The sequence below is a fragment of the Marasmius oreades genome, chromosome 11, assembly GCF_018924745.1.
Source record: "Marasmius oreades isolate 03SP1 chromosome 11, whole genome shotgun sequence".
Taxonomy (NCBI): Eukaryota; Fungi; Basidiomycota; class Agaricomycetes; order Agaricales; family Marasmiaceae; genus Marasmius; species Marasmius oreades.
Genome location: NC_057333.1, coordinates 191434 through 208336, shown reverse-complemented (window position 1 = coordinate 208336; position 16903 = coordinate 191434). Strand labels below are relative to the sequence as shown.

Genomic DNA, 16903 nt, shown 5'->3' with positions numbered 1-16903 from the left:
TGCAGCACACCCGAAGACGACACAGCACATCCGGAAATTGTTTCGGAAGTTGAGTGTGCTGCACTTCTCACAAGTGCGCTGCATTTGAGTTGAGTGTGCTGCATTTCGTTTTCTGATGTGGTGTGCTGCCACTTGTTAAGCCCCACTTCGAACGGTTCAGTCCCAATAGAATAACAAGTTTCTTATGTTGAGGATCTCCGAGGTGTTTCGTGAAGACGTCAACAACAATGTTGTTCCCAGCATCGACGTCAACAGTGCATATCTGCTTCCTTGACATCTTCTCTCGAATGTGGTGGTGCCGTAGATCGATATGTTTCACCAACCCGTCCGGGTGTTTCGAGTTTTCCGTAAGGCTTTTGACTGCATTCGTTATCGCCGTGCAAACCAACGGGTCCATCATTCTCTATCCCCACTTCTCTTTGAAGCTACGAAACCATCCACACCGCTTGCTGACTCGCTCTAGCTAGCAATGTTTGTGTTTTTTGCGAGTCATCGACTCTAGGTCAATGGTGGAGCTGTAAAACATCTACACTCAACAGCTCCTGCTGTACAAGTCCATCTGCTTGTCTTAGTCTAAGTTGGCGCTCGAGGAGTAAGACACAGATATATCTGTGAATTTTGTCCGAACCAACGGTTATCCCACGATTTTCAATTGGTACGAACGCGTACATTGCACTGAGTACATCTTGTTAGTGATTTTCTATTCTTGTACTTGAAACTGGCTAATGGTCAACGGCCCCTCAGATATTAATGCTCAACCGCATTCTAAGCGCACCCATCCTTTCCTTTCACAACCCCATAAGCTGGCCCACCTTTCCCAAACATCTTTCTCATATCACCAACAAGCAATTCTGGAACTTCATGTGCAGCAAAGTGACCGCCCTTGTCATGGTATGCGTGGAAGACGACGTTTCGGTCCGTGAGCCAACTGAAGGGATCATCCATGTCAGCATGATCACCTCAAATCAAAACGAGACTCGAAACAACTCACGAAAGCGGACCGGGAGCCATCTCCTTCGGGAAGTAGGATACACCATAAGGAATGGTCGTTTTTGGCAGCCCCTGTGAGAAAGCTCCTGCTTGCTCAGATTCGTAATAGATACGAACGGAAGCTGCAGGTCCTGCGCGGGAAAACCAGTATATGGAGATCCAAGTGAGGACTGTCGAATGGAAATCAACACCATCAGTTGTCAATGCGACTAAGTGAGAAGCACGCCAAACTGACTCTCATCATCCTGCCATTTGTACCCATCTGACCAGTTAACCAGCTTTTCGTATATCCACGCTAAGAGTCCCACCGGCGAATCGCTCAAACTGTACCCGAGAGTCTGGGGTTGCGTCGACTGTTCGATGAAATATCCTCTTCCTTTTGTTTGGAACCACTTTGCTCTTTCCAGTCTAGCAAGTTCTACGGGCGAATAGTTCGATGGGTCGACGTCAGCGGGAGGTCGAGCGATAGGCATGTTGGAGTGGAATGCTTGGATGTGCGAGCCTCCGTAATTCGCTGCCATAACATGGGTGATCTAAGAAAGAAATGGACCAAGTGAGATTCCGTAGAGATTGTAAGTTAGGAAAGGCACTTACGATAGCTCCCCAATCCCCTCCCTGAGTAACTGGAGCAGAAGGTGATCAGGAAAGAGCTGGTTGAGGGAGACAAAGGACGTACCGTACTCGTTGTAACCCAAAGCCAACATGAGTTTATGTCCGACCTCGGCATATTTCGCCAAACCGAACCCTTTCTTCTTCGCGCCCTCTGAAAATCCGTAACCAGGCAAGCCCAACGCAACAACATGGAAACTTGGTTGTCCATCGTCTACGGCTGTGAGGAGAGGTAGAACCTTCCTGACCTCGATGAAGCTTCCTGGCCCTGTTTGCGAAAAAGAAAATCATCAGAAAAGAGGGCGCATCGGCAGAAACGAAACACTCACATCCATGAACGAACAACAACGGAATAGCACCCTTCGCCCGACTCTCCTTGTGGACATAATGCACATTCAAAGCACCATGTCCCTCCACCTCAATATCCCTCGTGAACTGCGGCAGCTCATCGTTCAGTTCCTTCTCATACTTCCTCCAATCGTAACCATCCTTCCATCTAGCGACCAATCGTCGGATATCCGACAACGGTACACCATAATCCCATCCTGCTTCGTCGAGTTCGTCAGGTAATCGAGTTAACTCGAGTTTTTGTTTGAGGGAAGAGATAGAATCTTCTGGAACGGAGATCTTGAACGTTGAAGCCATGATATGGATGATGACTTTGGTGATGGCGATGACAATGATGGTGGGTTGCTGGGAAGAACCGTTAAATATCGCTGTTCTCGGTGCCGGGGTCTCGCTCGGTTAGGCGACATCTATCACCGAGTTTCTCAGGTCAATCCAGTATCATCTGAAAGAATATTTCAGCTCAGCTGATTAAGTAGTTGTATTTTGTAAACTGATATTCAAATGGAAATTGACATACCCTCAATGAAATGAGTCACAGAAAAAGGCTTGTACTCAGTTGTGGGAGCCATTTGTAATCAAGAAACTGATGAGTAGGAAATCGTTGAATGTGTTGGAAGATGAGGAAGAAGTAAAGCCATGATGGAGGCGGTGTTTCGGACTATGAGGCCGTCGTCATGACTCATAGTCCGAACTAAGTCCGAGTCATCGGTCCGCTCACGACTTATTTATCTTCTAGACTCAACCTTCACTTCTCGGAAGTTGTCATTTAAGTCTAGTCTTTCGGGAATCTGGCAGTGCCATTTTGTAACGTTACTATTGAGAATAGGGTTTTCCCAGCGTTGTCCAGCACACAATTTGTCCGAAACGCGCGCTGCGGAGTGATTCGTTTTCCCCAAGAAGTTTGCCTCAAATTGCCTGTAGATGTATAGCGAATCGAATTAGGCGCTAGGTGCTTATGCTTTCAGGAGATTTCATGATTCCATTTCATTGTGTCATAACTACCAAGCGGATTCAAAAATTGAATGAACTAACAATATCCAACAAATTAAATATCGCAAACTTAAAGCCTCGACCTTGAGCCTGTCTCAGAACGGACCTAGGCGCTACGCTCACTTCTGAACGTTTTGACTGAACGAAAATATGTAAGGAAGGACAATGAACAGGAAGAAGACAACATACGGGAATTGGCCGATAACATTGCCAGGAGGGTTGTACTCGCAAACCAAAAACTGGGCGTCCTGCGGGAGTAAGATGAGTATCACTCGTATCAGAGGTATTCGAAAAAACAAAAAAAAAACAAAAAACTTACCGGGAACTTGCCGTCGAACAAGTTCGGGCAGTTCTTGATAGCACACCCGACTTCCTTCGTGTTCTTCCATACCACCTGAGTGAAATGAGATGGCTGGGGGTTGTTCGGATCATAGTCCTCTGAAAGAGAACAGACACAAAAATTAGAACTATTTCCAGATGATAACGGAACGGGAAGCACAAATACAACGGTACTCACTAGCTTCATCAGTCCACAGCTTAACACCTGCAACGCCGTTGAATCCACCCGTACCAGCTGCGAGGTTTTCTGCAGAGTTCGTAATGATGTAATCGTCAGAGAACCCTATGGTTGAGACTCAGATGAAAAAGGAGTCAATTACCTCCATAGGGACCAACAGCCCCTCCCGAATGCTGGAATTGGCACTTATCGACCCATTTCTGAGCAGCGGCAGCCAGAGTATTGCTCCATTGTAGAGCAGCGGCGCCGTGTTGAGCTCTGAAAGAGTTGTGGGCGTTCAGAATATCACTATTGGCATCCCGGCTTTCGATAACAGAGGCCTTTGCGAAAGCAGAAAGAGATAGAACAGTAAAGAGGGCGGTTTTGAGATGCATCTTTATGGAAGTCGAGTCTAGTAGAGTCGAGTTGAGGGTTGGTGAGTTGGGGGTTGGTGGAATGGGCTGTCTAGTTCGCGTATTTATACCTAGTCGGGACTCCGGGGAAAGTGGGCGATGGTGTGGAGACATCAAGACATTCGATCCTTGGGATGCGTATTTCCGAGACCGGAACGAAGCTAAGTCTCCACTCGCGGGATGAGGTGGCAATACTCCATAGCTTCTTGGAATAGATTCATATCTTGAGGGTAAAGGAGCGCCCCTACTGAAACCACAACACCGTTCATGCGTAGTCAGGCTCCAAGTCGTCGTCACATAGTAAGGAGCCACGGGGCTTTTGAAGGATACACGCTGGTGTACGAGGTCGACCTGATTGGCAAAACCAGAGAGTTTATGTCAGTAAACCCCGAATGATTTTTACGGGTTACGCGGCTTCTAGTACGCCCAGCGGTTCATTCTTCTTGCAGCACCGGGGGTATAGGTGATTAGTTTCATATCGTTGTGTCATCCTTGGGAGTCCCCATTCTTTTTCTTCTTGTGATCTAGAAGCTGTACTCTCCGAAAAGGAGGCCAGGTAAGGAGGGGGATCTAGCACCAAGAACAATTTCTGTTGGAACTGAGGTCGAGTCGATTCCGGAGCGCAAAATTGAGACAAAGTCTGAATGAAAGCTAATCAGATGGAACCACATAGAAAATGAAACTCGACATTACTATACATTGCTGTTGCGCCCGCGCGGCGGCTGTAAGAGCTCCAAAAATAAAATAAAATAGGTAGCCTCGCTGAAGGTATTATGCGTATGGATCAAAAAGCGAAAGCGGCATGTGACATGTGATCTACCGACCTTACATACGTTGAAGTGCCAACTTCGGTCTTTTCGGAAGCGAAGAAGTTTGCAAAAAGCGGTAAGGGGCTTATTACATAAAATCATCATTTGCTCCGTAACCACCAGGACGCGCCTTTGACAGTGAGGACTGCAGCGACTCGAATTTACGGTCAAGTATCATAAACACCAACCGTAAGTCTCTTTTCCAACCGGCGTCATATCATTTTGAAGTAAGTCTAGGGACTGATTATAGGAAATAACCGTGTGGGGCTCCCATTCAGCATTTCTCCTTAATTGCAAATGGATCGTGGGTGCCATCTCCATGAACGGTACTTGACCGGTGACCGGTGGTTAATGTAAACACGATTCTCAGGTTGGATGGAATTGGACTTGGGCGCTGGAGGAACTCCGACAATACCAGAGGAACTAATCGATAAGATTCTCGATCTTCTCTGGGATGACCAAGAAGCACTGAAACAGTCCTGTCTCGCCTCTCGCTCCTTTGTACGTACTTGCCAGAAGCTCATTTTTGAGTGCATCTGGTTGGAGGATATACCGAGCGGTGGATATTTGAACGGTCATCTACTCACAATGGCGCAGCGACTTGGGCTTCTCCTAAGGTCAACGCCGCACCTTGCGCTCCTCATCAACGGCCTCCACATCGTTTCCGACTGTGGCAATTGGCTCACAAGAGACAAGTCTTTACCATTCGTTCTTCCGCTCCTCGTCAATCTACGACGTTTTTATATCTCTAACGGCAAGAAGAACCCAGATTATATCATCATACCATACCTCCCAAAGGCTGTACAGGAAGCATTGTTCGCTACGTGGCGGTCACCCAAACTGACACACATCGGGATGGGGTATATCGCTTTCGCATCGTTCGAGGATGTCCTCTCGGTAATCTCACAATCCAGTCACTCAGTACGCAACATCGCTATCTGCATGGTCGATGGCGAAGACATGGAATTTGACGGACAGTTCAATGCCAATCACGATAGTGGCATCAATGGCCAACCAGTCATTCCAGGACCATCTAGTACTCGTGGTATCGATTCCTTGACATTTACCCCATGTGAGGACGAGCATTCCGCACAATTTTATACATGGCTGCTCAATCCCAAGACAAATTTTTCGTGGTCTTCGCTGCGCAAGTTGCACTTCCACATCGGTGGACAATATACATTTGAGGAAGATCTCTCTCTCTTCCGTCACATCCTCACGGCAAGCCCTTCGATCGAAGAACTACATATTTCAATGTATAACTGTAGGTTACTCACCTGACGTTCCACAGTAATTGAAGCTTATGATGCTGTAGCGTTCGGGAATGCCTGGACAAACTCTGGTCCACACGAACCAGTCGACATTTCGTCCATTCGGGTTCTTCATTTGGTAGTTGACTTAATCAAATCAGATCTTCCGATCCTTGAATGGTGGTGTGACAACCTCACCTCAGCCCTAGCTCTGGAATCTTTCGAGATATACAAGGACGCCTCAGTCTACTCTCTTCCTGAAACTCCACTGGACTTGGTACTGGTATGGAAGTGTCTGGACGAAATACTGTCCTCCGCCGACCGAGATATCAAATTGAAGATCCGATTAATCCTACCATATAATGGTAGCTTCTGCCTTTTTACGGACGATTTAAGGCACTGTTTTCCGAGAATGAGGGACAAAGGCCGATTGGAGGTTGATTGTGTGGATAGAGGTAAGTACAGTACAGCTAGTACCGTTCGCGAAAGCTTTATGCTAGTATCTCATCCTTCCCATTTTAGTTGAAAGGCACAGACGGATTGCAGGCCTATACTGGCTATGAGACCATTCAAAGATCATGATGGATTCTCTGACCATATTTTAGTCGATTCAGCGACGAGGGAAAAACATAATCTAGAAGACGTTGAATTAGCTTTTGGGTGTTTGCGAGCCAATTACTAGCTCCCCATTTTAGCAGCATTTCCACTACAGATGTGCACGGACATATTACATGTCTAAAGGTGGAGACGTCACTGCGAATATAGGGGATTTTACAGATGAATCACTTTTGAGCCACCGTCACCGTCGAGCTACCTGATCTCACATGGCCATCAGCAACCGGTGCTTGAGTTTGATCGCTGACTAGTGACTGCAAGCCAGCCGCATCCTTTACTTTATTTCGATCAGGAAGTTAATATAACACCACAAAGCTTAGATAGCTCAGAAGTCCCGCGTCGACGACCTTCGACTGCTATCATGCATTATGGCGTGACCCATATGATCCTTCTACCGCCTCTTGATTGAACACCGTTTCGAAATGAAACGGACCTTCTACAGGCGATGACGATAGGCACATGGCTTCGCAACCTCTACCTGACACTGGGCGCTTGAATATGACTATCTACTCACATTCTTGCTCGGTCCTTTCGGAGGCAGAAGCGGCGGGCGAATGTCGTGACTCAATTGTCAGGAATCGAACGCTTTGAGCCAATGTTCGAAGAGCTATTCCGAATTGCCCCACGGCCCACGATGGCGTAGGCTTTCCCTAACCGTCTTCGGCCTTCAGCTTCAACGTTTTAACGCCGAGTTCGTTACAATCTCGTATAATTTAATATAATTTTGAATTACGATGTGGAACGCTGGAGGTACTATGATGTTCCAAAGACTGAAGTACTAGTAGAACGGGAGATAACTTGATGAAAGCTTCCGAGCAGAGTTTCCACTCCAAATTTAAAATAGTCGTTACTCTAAACGAGGCACAAATGATTGACGTAAGTACACAGATTGACTCGGCCTCTGCTCGGCTTCTCGACTGTGACTAGATGGCACGAGTTCATTAGATAAAACCAACCATCGTTTGTTACTCCGTCACCACCAGGAAGCCCGTTGACGTTGAGGGCCGCAGCGATCATAAACACCGAGCGTAAGTCTCTTTCATTCCAGCTGGTGTTAGTTTCATTTTGAAGCAGGTCTAGGTACTGATCTTGGAAATAATCGTTTCTACTTAACTGCAAATGGATTGTAGGTGCCATCTCTACGAACGATACTTGACTGATGATTAATGTCAACACGATTCTCAGGTTGGATGGATTTGGACCTGGGCGCTGGAACAACTCTGACAAGGCACATACCAGAGGAACTAATCGATAAGATGCTCAATCTTCTCTGGGATGATCAAGAAGCACTAAAGCAGTGCTCTCTCGTCTCTCGCTCCTTTCTATGTACTTGCCAAAAGCTCAGTTTTGAGTGCATCCGGTTAGAGGAGATACCGGACGATGTCGATGATTGGGCCGGTCATATTCTCAGAGATTCGCGACCAACAATGGCGGAGCGACTCGAGCTTCTCCTCAAGTCATCGCCGCACCTTGCGCTACTCATCAAAGACCTCCACATCGTTGACCAGTCCGACCTATGTACTTGGGGCAGCTGGCTCACAGATGACGAGTCTTTACCTTTCATTCTTCCACTCCTTGTCAATCTAGAACGTTTTTATATCGCTAGCGGCATGAAGGACCCAGATTATATCTACCTAACACACCTCCCAAAGCCTGTACAAGAAGCGTTCTTCGCTACCTGGCGGTTACCCAAATTGACACACATTGCGATCGCGCGTATCACTTTTGGGTCATTCAAGGATGTCCTCCTGGTAATCTCGCAATCCAGTCACTCGGTACGGAATATCGCCCTCTGCATGGTCGATGGCGAAGAAGACCGAGAGGTCAATGGCAATCACGATAGGGACATTAATGGCCAATTGATCATTCCAAGGCCATCTAGTACTCGTCATATCGATTCCTTGACATTTACTTCATTTGGGGAACATTTCACAGAATTTTATACATGGCTGCTCAGTCCCGAGACAAAATTTGTGTGGTCTTCGCTGCACAAGTTACATTTCTATATTCGTGGAGAATTCACATTTCAGGAAGATCTCTCTGTCTTCCGTCGCATTCTCACAGCGAGCCCTTCAGTCGAAGAACTGCATGTTGTAATGTATGAGTGTAGGTCGCTCTTCGTTGCCACCACCGAAATAATCGAAGCTTATCATGCTGGTTCCATGTCTAGTGTTCAGATTCGAGGGTAGGAATACCTGGACAGAGTCTGGCCCTCAAGAGCCTATCGATATTTCGTCCATTCGGGTCCTTCATTTGGTAACTGACCTCTTTGGTTCAGGTCTTTCGATCTTGGACTGGTGGTGTGACAACCTCGCCTCAGCCCCATCCCTGGCTCTCGAAGATCTCGAGATATACGTTTTCCCCGCCTACTCCTGTCGTCCCGCAGCTGCGTTGGATTTGATACGGCGTCTGGACAAAATATTATCCTCCACGGAACGGGATATTAACTTGAAGATCCGAATACTCCCAACGCGCAATGACAACCTCTGCCTTGTTCCGGAGGATTTAAGGCACTGCTTTACAGGATTGAGGGCCAAAGGCAGATTGGAGGTTGATTGTGTGGATGACGGTAAGTACAGTGCACCTAGTGCCTTTTTGGAAAAGCTTCATCATGATGCTAGTACTATCTCATCTTTCCCATTTTAGTGGAAATGCGCAGACGGGTTGAAGGCGTACACTGGTTATGAGGAAGACATTTAAGGATGCGATGGGCCCGAAGTTTCGTCTTGTTGTTTCCTTGCCCGGGGCATATATATTTTCAAGTGACAGAGGTAAGTGACGTTCACTTACCTGTCACTTACCTCTAATTCAGTGACTAGTAAGTGACAGGTCAGTGATGGTTCAGTGACAAGTAAGTGATCGGTCAGTGATGTTCAGTGATGGTGTGGGCTGGTGGCTATGCAAAGACACAGCCACCCTATCAGTCCACAACTGTGCCCTCTCTGCTGTATGATCTGTGGCGAGCAACGTGTGCTATCCCGGCATGGCTCAATTGCGGGTCGATACAGATGTGGTCAGTGATGGTCCAATAGTGGCGAAAGGGCCTGAGCAGTTCTCTCAATCAACTCTCAATGCACAAAATCAATAGTATTTAAAGGATTAGAATTTAGAATTTATCGAGTATTTAATATAGATCCAATGAGTGCCATAACCCGTTTGGACCTTATTTATATATAAGTGACAGTAAGCAACATTTGAGAGAGGGTAAGTGTGCTTAGGTGAGGGTAAGTGACTATGTAAGTGAAAGTAAGTGACTAGTTAAGTGAAAGTAAGTGACTAGTTAAGTGGAGGTAAGTGACTAGGTAAGTGGCAGGTAAGTGACTGGTAAGTGATGGGTCAGTGACAGGTAAGCGAAAGTAAGTGACGGGCAAGTGACGGGTAAGTGATGGGTAAAAAATAGTAAGTGACAGGTAAGTGATAGTAAGTGATAGTAAGTGATAATAAGTGATAGTAAGTGATAATAAGTGATAGTAAGTGACGGGTAAGTGAGAGACCGAGATGTTATTGGAGAATTACCTTCATATATGGGATCCGCACGTCTGCTGGCCTGAGTCCCAGCAACGTCAATGCTCTCCTTACATTGATGCTCAAAAAAAATGATGTAAATGCTTGTCTCTGAGGGCTTAGACTTGGACTAGACTCCCGGCATCAGGTGTGTAATGCTCTAGTATACTATTACTACATTTATTGGGGGTACAGTACAGGTTTTCCGCTGAAAGGCAGGTTTGGTGGCAGTGTCAAGTGTACAGGTTCAGTGACCATGGATTCAGTGGCAGTGAAGTTCAGTGACAGGTAAGTGATAGGTAAGTGATGGTTCAGTGAAAAATATACGGTCACTTACCATCACTTACCCTGTCACTTGAATTTGTTGTGGCCCCCTTGCCCGGGCCTTCCTTATTACATGTCACGACTTCGGATTATATGATTCAATGGATTATCCTAAGCATCGTGTGTTGGAGTAAATCCGGTAAATCCGCTTAAAACTCGCACCATCTGCACACCATTCCAGCCACCACAACCTATTCCCTTGGTCCACCAGCTATCCACGCTGTGTGTTTCCCTTTTTCTCGCCCCGTGTTCCAGAAATACTAATTCATTGTCCCCGTTATTTTTACCGATAACTCCATCCTCTTCTACAAGGACGTGGTGCCCTGTAATTATCCTGAGCTCTTGGGGAGTTTAACAAGCGTCCGTGTACTTTTTGATTTTGGTGGATAATGATATATTATATGCGGACAGGGCAGTTTCAACAGCAAGGTAAATTCAAACTCATAAATCAAAAAACCCTCTTGAAGCCTGGAGTTGAAAGCAGCAGGCGAGTACTTGAGTTCTTGAACTTCAACGAAAGTCGAACGCGACCCGGCGGCCGGGCCGTCACTTCTTTCACTTGGATCGACCGTCATCGTGATATCATGCTGCCTGGATTATTCGCTCATCTGCGACCGTGACGTAGGTTGAGGCAACCCATATAAGATGGGAAATGGGACGCCTGAATCTTCCTGCTTTTTGTCCCACATCTCGCGGGTCTACTCTCTACTACCACAACCCTCCTACTCGGAATCTTATAAAACAATGTTCGTCGTTATCCGGGAGACTGGATCCAAGCCTTCTAGTACGATTTGGGTTCGCGAACTCAAGTTACCCTCTGCAAGAAGAGTCTCGCACTCGCAGCGGTTTATTTCCTAGAAGACCGTCGTCAAATAAAGTAGGTTTTATTCGATTTCTTCTTTGTTTTCACCCTTTATTCCATTTACATAAGGTACTGGACATCGTATATCTCAGATGATCGTGACTGCAGGTGTGGGATTTGAGGAGAAACAACTCATGATCAGACGGCGATTTGTATGGCTACAGGATGGACGATTATTTGGATGGCATTCCATTGTGAGACTACTTGTATTTATGTATTGTGTTTTTGTCAGCGTAGGGTCGTCAAGACCAAAATACCCCTCCCTTCTGCGCCTTCTCCAGACCCTGAGGTTGAAGCAAGATCTGCGACCACTTATACAATTCATTTCCGTTACGAAGATCCTCCGAGAATGGGACTCCTTCGAGAAGATGTTTGGAATCCGTTGAAGGAAGCGGCTCGCGATCTTTTGAACCCGCATCACATTAGTAAGGGAAGAATAGTGGAACATGCCGCATCACTCGAGGAAAAATCACAACAAAAATCGTACTTACTACGGTATATGTTACATAAAGGATTCCAAAAGGATTCTCACTCACGCAAATGAATTATTTTTCCGTGGCTTCGCAGGTCTGCGTGTCCTGGACTTTTAAAGTCGATGCGTGGTTCAGAAGATTTTTCGGAAAGAAGGTTTAGTAAGTACAGCAGAATCCCCGAAGATGAGAGGGAGATCGGTTCTTCCAATTCCGGTACCCGAGATGCTACTTACGAGACGCGTACATTGAGCGGCCGAGGGTATGGCTAAACTAACAGTACAAGATATGGTATACAACAATAAAGCTGGGTAACTATTAAGGTTTCGTAATGTCATAAAGTGAGAGTCGTAAAACGGGTCATAACACTCTACCATCAAACGTAGAACATCTCGACGACCACCGGAACGATAAGTAGTAAAAACATTTCCAAACCTCCAAACCTTCCTCCCTCCATGTCCAGCCTAACACCCGAATTGGCATTTACAGGTGAATTCGCAGCAGGGGGATCCAGTGACCTAGAAGAAGGTGGAACCGATGTAAATCACCCATCAGAAGGCCGCCTTTCGGAGATTCGGAACAGAGAAATGAAAAAGAAAAAACGACGCACTGAAACCCATTCAACACTTCCATAGCTTCAATCGCCTCCCCATCTCCCACGAAATCCAAAAGTATGAAATTCGGGTTGCGTTTGTTAGCTAGAGGTGCGCATCCTCGGACGTTCTCCATGATTCTATTGGAGATATCAGTACGAGGGAAGGAACGAAAGAAAGAGGAAAAGGATAGGTAACAACATACGATAGGACACTATTCGTTATATTCGCATCCACAGGATCGCTGACGATAATCCCAGGTCCAATCGGGAAATAATTCTTGTTCAGCGAATGATTGATCATGTACAGATGGTCTTCGGAAGGCAGAGGACCTTGTATCCGATCGATCGAACAAGGAAAACTCGAGTTCGTCACGCTGAATGGGGTTTCCCAGACCTGGAAAAAAACCGAGTCAACGTAAAGTTTAGGTATAGGAAATACGGTCCAGAAAAAAAAAGAAGGCTAACCATCTGGAATTCCGGGAGGATAAAGTCAACAGCGGTAGTATTTGCGCCGGAGTCCAGGAAAACGACTAGTCGTTTGCCGGTGTTGATCATCTGTCCCAAGGTAGGCCATTCGGAGTACTTCAGAGGTACATGATCGGGTACGAATGCCATCGTTGTAAGACCTAAGGTTCGCCACGTTTACATTTATATCCTTGTAATCGCAGCGCGGAGGTGAAGAAAGCAACGCACCAGCCTGATCAAAGAGAGGTTTCCAAACCGCATCTACTGGCTGACCTTCGGGGTTGGTGAAAAGGAGAGTAAGAACTTCGTTAGGGTGCGTATCGAGAAAGGTCTTCACAGTCTTCAGGTAGTGAAGAACTGGTCCACCGTCGAATAGTTTCTAGTGGGATCGAGCGGTTTGAGAGGTGTGGGATCGGATTAGATGTATTGAGCATACTTACGCAGCCTACCGAAAAGTCAGAAAGGGTATCTAAGATCCGAAGGGTAACTGAACGCACTCGTATGACAGAAATGTAGCTCATCGTCTTCGCTGCAATCGTAAACCATCAACACCCTGCTCGAAAAATGCTTCCTGGGGTTCTCTTACACGTGAGACTGAGCCTGTAGAAGCCTTACACCCAGATCAAGCTGTTCGCTGATATTAAGGCGCTGATCCCTAGAAACTGAAAAGAAAATAAGCTCAGCCCGGCTTCAGACGAGAAGCAGTAAGACATGTAGCACCTGCGAGCGAATTATCACTGAAAGCGAATGAATCGTGTGCGCCGATGAAGGTGACGTTCGCATAGCTTCGTGAACAGAGCTCTGCATGGCCATTGCAGACGGATGCCCTAAATCGGAACTATATGTTAGCTGGTAGTTGGAAGTAACGATTTGTAGTGAGAGTTGTTGACCTTTTCTTGAAGGGTAAGCCTGCGACGAGGGCCGCGCAGGACAGGGCGAACACCATCCATAGGAACCTCATTGACGACCTCAAGAGGAGGCCGAAAGCGAGCAGAAAAAGGAAGGTACGTGTGGAATGATATGTTTCCCAGCCCTTGTATTCCCATGGTTCTTATATATAGTCCCTTCCATTCTGTGCGAGAAAATGATGATGGCAGTGGTAGTCTATGACAGATGACTGCAATTAGTCTTTCTTATAGCTCGTTAGACTGGTTGAGGACGTACTAAGGGCACCTAATCTTCACTTCCTTCCCTAGGACTCGTTTCCTGAAAAGTAGTCCTGCCCAAATTGACGGCCTTGTGCTCGCACCAATACATGACATCAAGTTAAACAAATCAAGAAGAGGTCACCCTACATTTCGGCGGCCAGCTGAGCTAGCCGAAATCTTCATACGGCAATTACATTTCAAAGTCCGCGCCAGTCTTTTGTTAGACCATCCAAATAGCTTCCACCTTGACGTCGAACTCGCCTTTCCTACTCTGCAGCTTTGAAGTTGACGTTGAACCCATTCGTGACCTGGTGTACTGCAATTTGAGGATGCCTTATTTTCGGTTACTCAGGTAGGTCGCAACGTTTTTCTATCTTCTCCGTGACTCATCATATGCTAATACACACAAAAAGATATAATTAATGGACAGCTCAGACCACGATCTCCGCGGGCACGATATATATTATATATAAATCTTCATCCTAGGGAGTCCAGAAAACCAAACATTCGCAACAACCCACCATCACTAATGCACCATCATCACTTCATGGCTTCAGAATTCAAGATCTCCGTTCCAGAAGAATCCGTATCCCTCCTCAAACGGAAACTCGAATCAACTCGTCTACCTGATGAGCTGGACGAAGCAGGGTGGGATTATGGTGTACCGTTGTCGGATGTCCGACGATTGGTCGCTAGATGGAAGGATGGGTACGATTGGAGGAAGTATGAGAAGGAACTGAACGATGAGCTACCGCAGTTCACGAGGGATATCGAGGTAGAGGGACATGGGGTTTTGAATGTACATTACGTCCACAAGGAGAGTTGGGCGAAGGGTGCTATTCCGTTGTTGTTCGTTCATGGGTGTGAGTCATTTCTGCGTGTGTTGAAGCGCTGTCTTTTCTGATTGCTTCTTTCTTTATCACATCAGGGCCAGGAAGTTTTATCGAAGTCAGGAAGATTTTGCCTATCCTCACTGCGGTAGAAGAAGACCAGCCAAGTTTCCATGTCGTCGCACTGAGCTTGCCTGGTTACGGATTCTCTGAGGGCGCGAGGAAGAAAGGGTTCGATTTGAAGCAGTACGCCGAGGTTGGACATAAGCTCATGCTAGCTTTGGGATATGATGAATATGGTATGAGTCCTTTTCCCCGCTCGGCCTTCTCTCAATCCTGATTTTGTTTTCCAAACGTAAACTCTAGTTGCTCAAGGAGGAGATTGGGGAGCTGCCGTGAGTGTCTTCCTCCGATTACCGCTTACCACCAGACTTAATGTTTCATTTCGATTTTTTTAGATCACTCAGGTTATGGCAGGAGCTTACGGAGGCTCGCATGTCAAAGCATTCCACACCAACTTGCCTCTCGCTCTTCCTCCCCCCGACGTCGACCCTTCCAGATATACTCCTGAAGAAGTTGCTGGGCTGGAAAGAGCACAGTGGTTCCAAACGAAAGGAAGAGGTTATCTCATCGAACAGGTCACGCAACCGCAGACGCTGGGATACAGCTTGAGCGACTCGCCGGTGGGATTGTTAGCTTGGATTTACGAGAAACTGGTCACCTGGACGGATGCGTATCATTGGCAGGATGATGAGGGTGCGGTTCTTACTTTCTTCGCGTACCTTCACGTCGTTTACTGATGGTTGTGTGGTACAACAGTGTTAACATGGATCTCCATCTACTGGTTCTCTCGTGCCGGGCCAGCAGCTTCCTCTCGTATATATTACGAAGCCACGGATTGTAGCACTTTGTTAGTCGCGCTCCCAAAAACGACCGTTCCTTACGGGATCTCCTTCTTCCCGAAGGAGCTCGCCTCTGCTCCGCTCTCGTGAGTTTCTTTATCGCGTCAACCTGAGGCGATTATACTTAACAATGGAACCTTTTCCCCTTGCAGCTGGTTATCTGATAGAAACGTCATTTTTCATGCACGCCACGAAAAGGGTGGTCATTTTGCTGCTCATGAGGTTCCAGAGTTACTCGCAGGTGACTTGAGGAAGATGTTTGGGAAAGGCGGACCGGCCTATGGGGTTGTTAAGAGAAAGGATGGGTATGCGTAAAGTGTGGTTGAGTGGTGTTAGGTGGGTAACATTTCAGAGTATATGCAGAAGTGGATAACTGAATGAATTCAATGCAGCGATGTACTTGTACATATAAAAGCATGTTAACGGGCGCCTAAATCCATACCGTAACTTCGACGGCCAAGCAAAATGGAATGGCTCACAATCACCAAAGGTCATGAAGGGAGGGTTACTTGCGCTGCTTCTGAGAGAAAAAGCGCCCGGAATATCTCATACCAACGAGCAGGAAAATGTGTTTTTTTTTTTTCTTTTTCGTCTGCACAGCCACCGACAGGAAAAGGCGAACAGGTGGTAGAGACCAGGATCTGACTTGGATTGTCGATTTTTTGCCAACAAGGATTCCCGGAAACACGATCTGTTCGTGGCATTTCCATCGGAATATTATGTCAAAGTATAGGCAATCGGAGAGGGGGTCGTAGGTAACAACCCGCCCATGATTCATTCAGCCATGATAATGTACCTCAATGTCAAGGTGAATGGATTGAGGCAGACTCAACGTTTGTAACGCGTTAGCGCCATGATTCCGTATTTCGGTGTCGGGCATCATTCCTCGGGAATCATATTCTGATTGTCTGGCAGACTGTTGAAGTTAGTCAACGTCAATGCCTCACGCACAATTATTCCTTGAATGCAGTTCGTGTCTTATCTCAGTGTCCATGCAAGGTGCCGAGCACCGAAGGGTCGTCCTTGGACCATTGCCCACAGAAACTTGATAACCTCTCGCCTTTCAAGAAAATCTCCCAACAGGGTGCTCGCAGACTGCTGATGTGTGTGCATTTTTAAGAAGGAGCAGAAGGCTCTAGCTGACTTCCCTGCTCTCCTAAGACTTGCAGTACATCTCAGGGCAATCTCTGGGCAGGGACTCGGACATACGTGAAAAGTCATACTGCTCAGTTCTGCATCTGCACAAACGACAGTCGGAATGTTGATCATCAAATACTCGGGAG

General features: G+C 46.7%; 6 protein-coding genes across 9 annotated transcripts; 3 read left to right on the top strand and 3 right to left on the bottom strand.

Annotated features, from left to right (window-relative positions):
* Positions 1-638: 638 nt before the first annotated feature.
* Positions 639-2583, bottom strand: E1B28_002927 (uncharacterized protein). The gene is made up of 7 exons (XM_043159881.1): positions 2465-2583; positions 1929-2411; positions 1667-1867; positions 1585-1613; positions 1226-1523; positions 992-1160; positions 639-928 (listed from the first exon to the last, which is right to left on the bottom strand). Exons 2-7 carry the CDS (start codon positions 2242-2244, stop codon positions 766-768), a joined length of 1176 nt encoding a protein of 391 aa, XP_043001835.1. The 5' UTR covers positions 2245-2411; positions 2465-2583; the 3' UTR covers positions 639-765.
* A 473-nt stretch (positions 2584-3056) lies between these two features.
* E1B28_002926 (uncharacterized protein) lies at positions 3057-3828 on the bottom strand (the record flags this gene model as incomplete). The annotated part of the gene is made up of 5 exons (XM_043159880.1): positions 3057-3075; positions 3127-3185; positions 3257-3375; positions 3455-3523; positions 3597-3828. 5 exons carry the CDS (start codon positions 3826-3828, stop codon positions 3057-3059), a joined length of 498 nt encoding a protein of 165 aa, XP_043001834.1.
* Positions 3829-4758: 930 nt separating this feature from the next.
* E1B28_002925 (uncharacterized protein) lies at positions 4759-6693 on the top strand. Of its 2 annotated transcripts, XM_043159878.1 has the most exons (5): positions 4759-4844; positions 4893-4959; positions 5026-5919; positions 5971-6360; positions 6428-6693. In XM_043159878.1, exons 2-5 carry the CDS (start codon positions 4953-4955, stop codon positions 6466-6468), a joined length of 1332 nt encoding a protein of 443 aa, XP_043001832.1. In that variant the 5' UTR covers positions 4759-4844; positions 4893-4952; the 3' UTR covers positions 6469-6693. The 2 variants fall into 2 exon arrangements, with proteins under 2 accessions (XP_043001832.1, XP_043001833.1); XM_043159879.1 differs by having other exon boundaries at positions 4906-5919.
* A 946-nt stretch (positions 6694-7639) lies between these two features.
* E1B28_002924 (uncharacterized protein) lies at positions 7640-9220 on the top strand (the record flags this gene model as incomplete). The annotated part of the gene is made up of 4 exons (XM_043159877.1): positions 7640-7646; positions 7706-8626; positions 8691-9089; positions 9180-9220. 4 exons carry the CDS (start codon positions 7640-7642, stop codon positions 9218-9220), a joined length of 1368 nt encoding a protein of 455 aa, XP_043001831.1.
* Positions 9221-11892: 2672 nt separating this feature from the next.
* On the bottom strand, positions 11893-14036 carry E1B28_002923 (uncharacterized protein). 3 transcript variants are annotated; one of them, XM_043159874.1, is made up of 11 exons: positions 13905-14036; positions 13631-13844; positions 13461-13567; positions 13327-13402; positions 13238-13269; positions 13181-13185; positions 12969-13119; positions 12741-12901; positions 12479-12669; positions 12291-12413; positions 11893-12198 (listed from the first exon to the last, which is right to left on the bottom strand). In XM_043159874.1, exons 2-11 carry the CDS (start codon positions 13699-13701, stop codon positions 12057-12059), a joined length of 1059 nt encoding a protein of 352 aa, XP_043001828.1. In that variant the 5' UTR covers positions 13702-13844; positions 13905-14036; the 3' UTR covers positions 11893-12056. The 3 variants fall into 3 exon arrangements, with proteins under 3 accessions (XP_043001828.1, XP_043001829.1, XP_043001830.1); XM_043159875.1 differs by having other exon boundaries at positions 11893-12413; XM_043159876.1 differs by having other exon boundaries at positions 11893-12669.
* Positions 14037-14094: 58 nt separating this feature from the next.
* Positions 14095-16136, top strand: E1B28_002922 (uncharacterized protein). The gene is made up of 8 exons (XM_043159873.1): positions 14095-14240; positions 14302-14751; positions 14817-15017; positions 15085-15113; positions 15177-15474; positions 15538-15706; positions 15773-15956; positions 16013-16136. The coding sequence occupies exons 2-7, from the start codon at positions 14418-14420 to the stop codon at positions 15933-15935; spliced, it is 1194 nt and encodes a 397-aa protein (XP_043001827.1). The 5' UTR covers positions 14095-14240; positions 14302-14417; the 3' UTR covers positions 15936-15956; positions 16013-16136.
* Positions 16137-16903: the final 767 nt, after the last annotated feature.

Bases quoted from the DNA above. Each gene is read 5' to 3' on its own strand.
- E1B28_002927 (XM_043159881.1), bottom strand. From the start codon at position 2,244: ATGGCTTCAACGTTCAAGATCTCCGTTCCAGAAGATTCTATCTCTTCC. The intron at 1,868-1,928 runs GTGAGTGTTTCG...TTTCGCAAACAG, and splicing joins GTTGTTGTTCGTTCATGGAT to GGCCAGGAAGCTTCATCGAG. The intron at 1,614-1,666 runs GTACGTCCTTTG...CTTCTGCTCCAG, and splicing joins TTTGGGTTACAACGAGTACG to TTACTCAGGGAGGGGATTGG.
- E1B28_002923 (XM_043159874.1), bottom strand. From the start codon at position 13,701: ATGAGGTTCCTATGGATGGTGTTCGCCCTGTCCTGCGCGGCCCTCGTC. The intron at 13,270-13,326 runs GTAAGAGAACCC...TTACGATTGCAG, and splicing joins CTACAGGCTCAGTCTCACGT to CGAAGACGATGAGCTACATT. The intron at 12,199-12,290 runs GTGCGTCGTTTT...ACCTTCTTCTAG, and splicing joins GAAGTGTTGAATGGGTTTCA to GTCACTGGATCCCCCTGCTG.
- E1B28_002922 (XM_043159873.1), top strand. From the start codon at position 14,418: ATGCACCATCATCACTTCATGGCTTCAGAATTCAAGATCTCCGTTCCA. The intron at 15,018-15,084 runs GTATGAGTCCTT...CGTAAACTCTAG, and splicing joins TTTGGGATATGATGAATATG to TTGCTCAAGGAGGAGATTGG. The intron at 15,707-15,772 runs GTGAGTTTCTTT...TTCCCCTTGCAG, and splicing joins CTCGCCTCTGCTCCGCTCTC to CTGGTTATCTGATAGAAACG.
- E1B28_002925 (XM_043159878.1), top strand. The intron at 5,920-5,970 runs GTAGGTTACTCA...ATGATGCTGTAG, and splicing joins ACATATTTCAATGTATAACT to CGTTCGGGAATGCCTGGACA. The intron at 6,361-6,427 runs GTAAGTACAGTA...TTCCCATTTTAG, and splicing joins GGTTGATTGTGTGGATAGAG to TTGAAAGGCACAGACGGATT.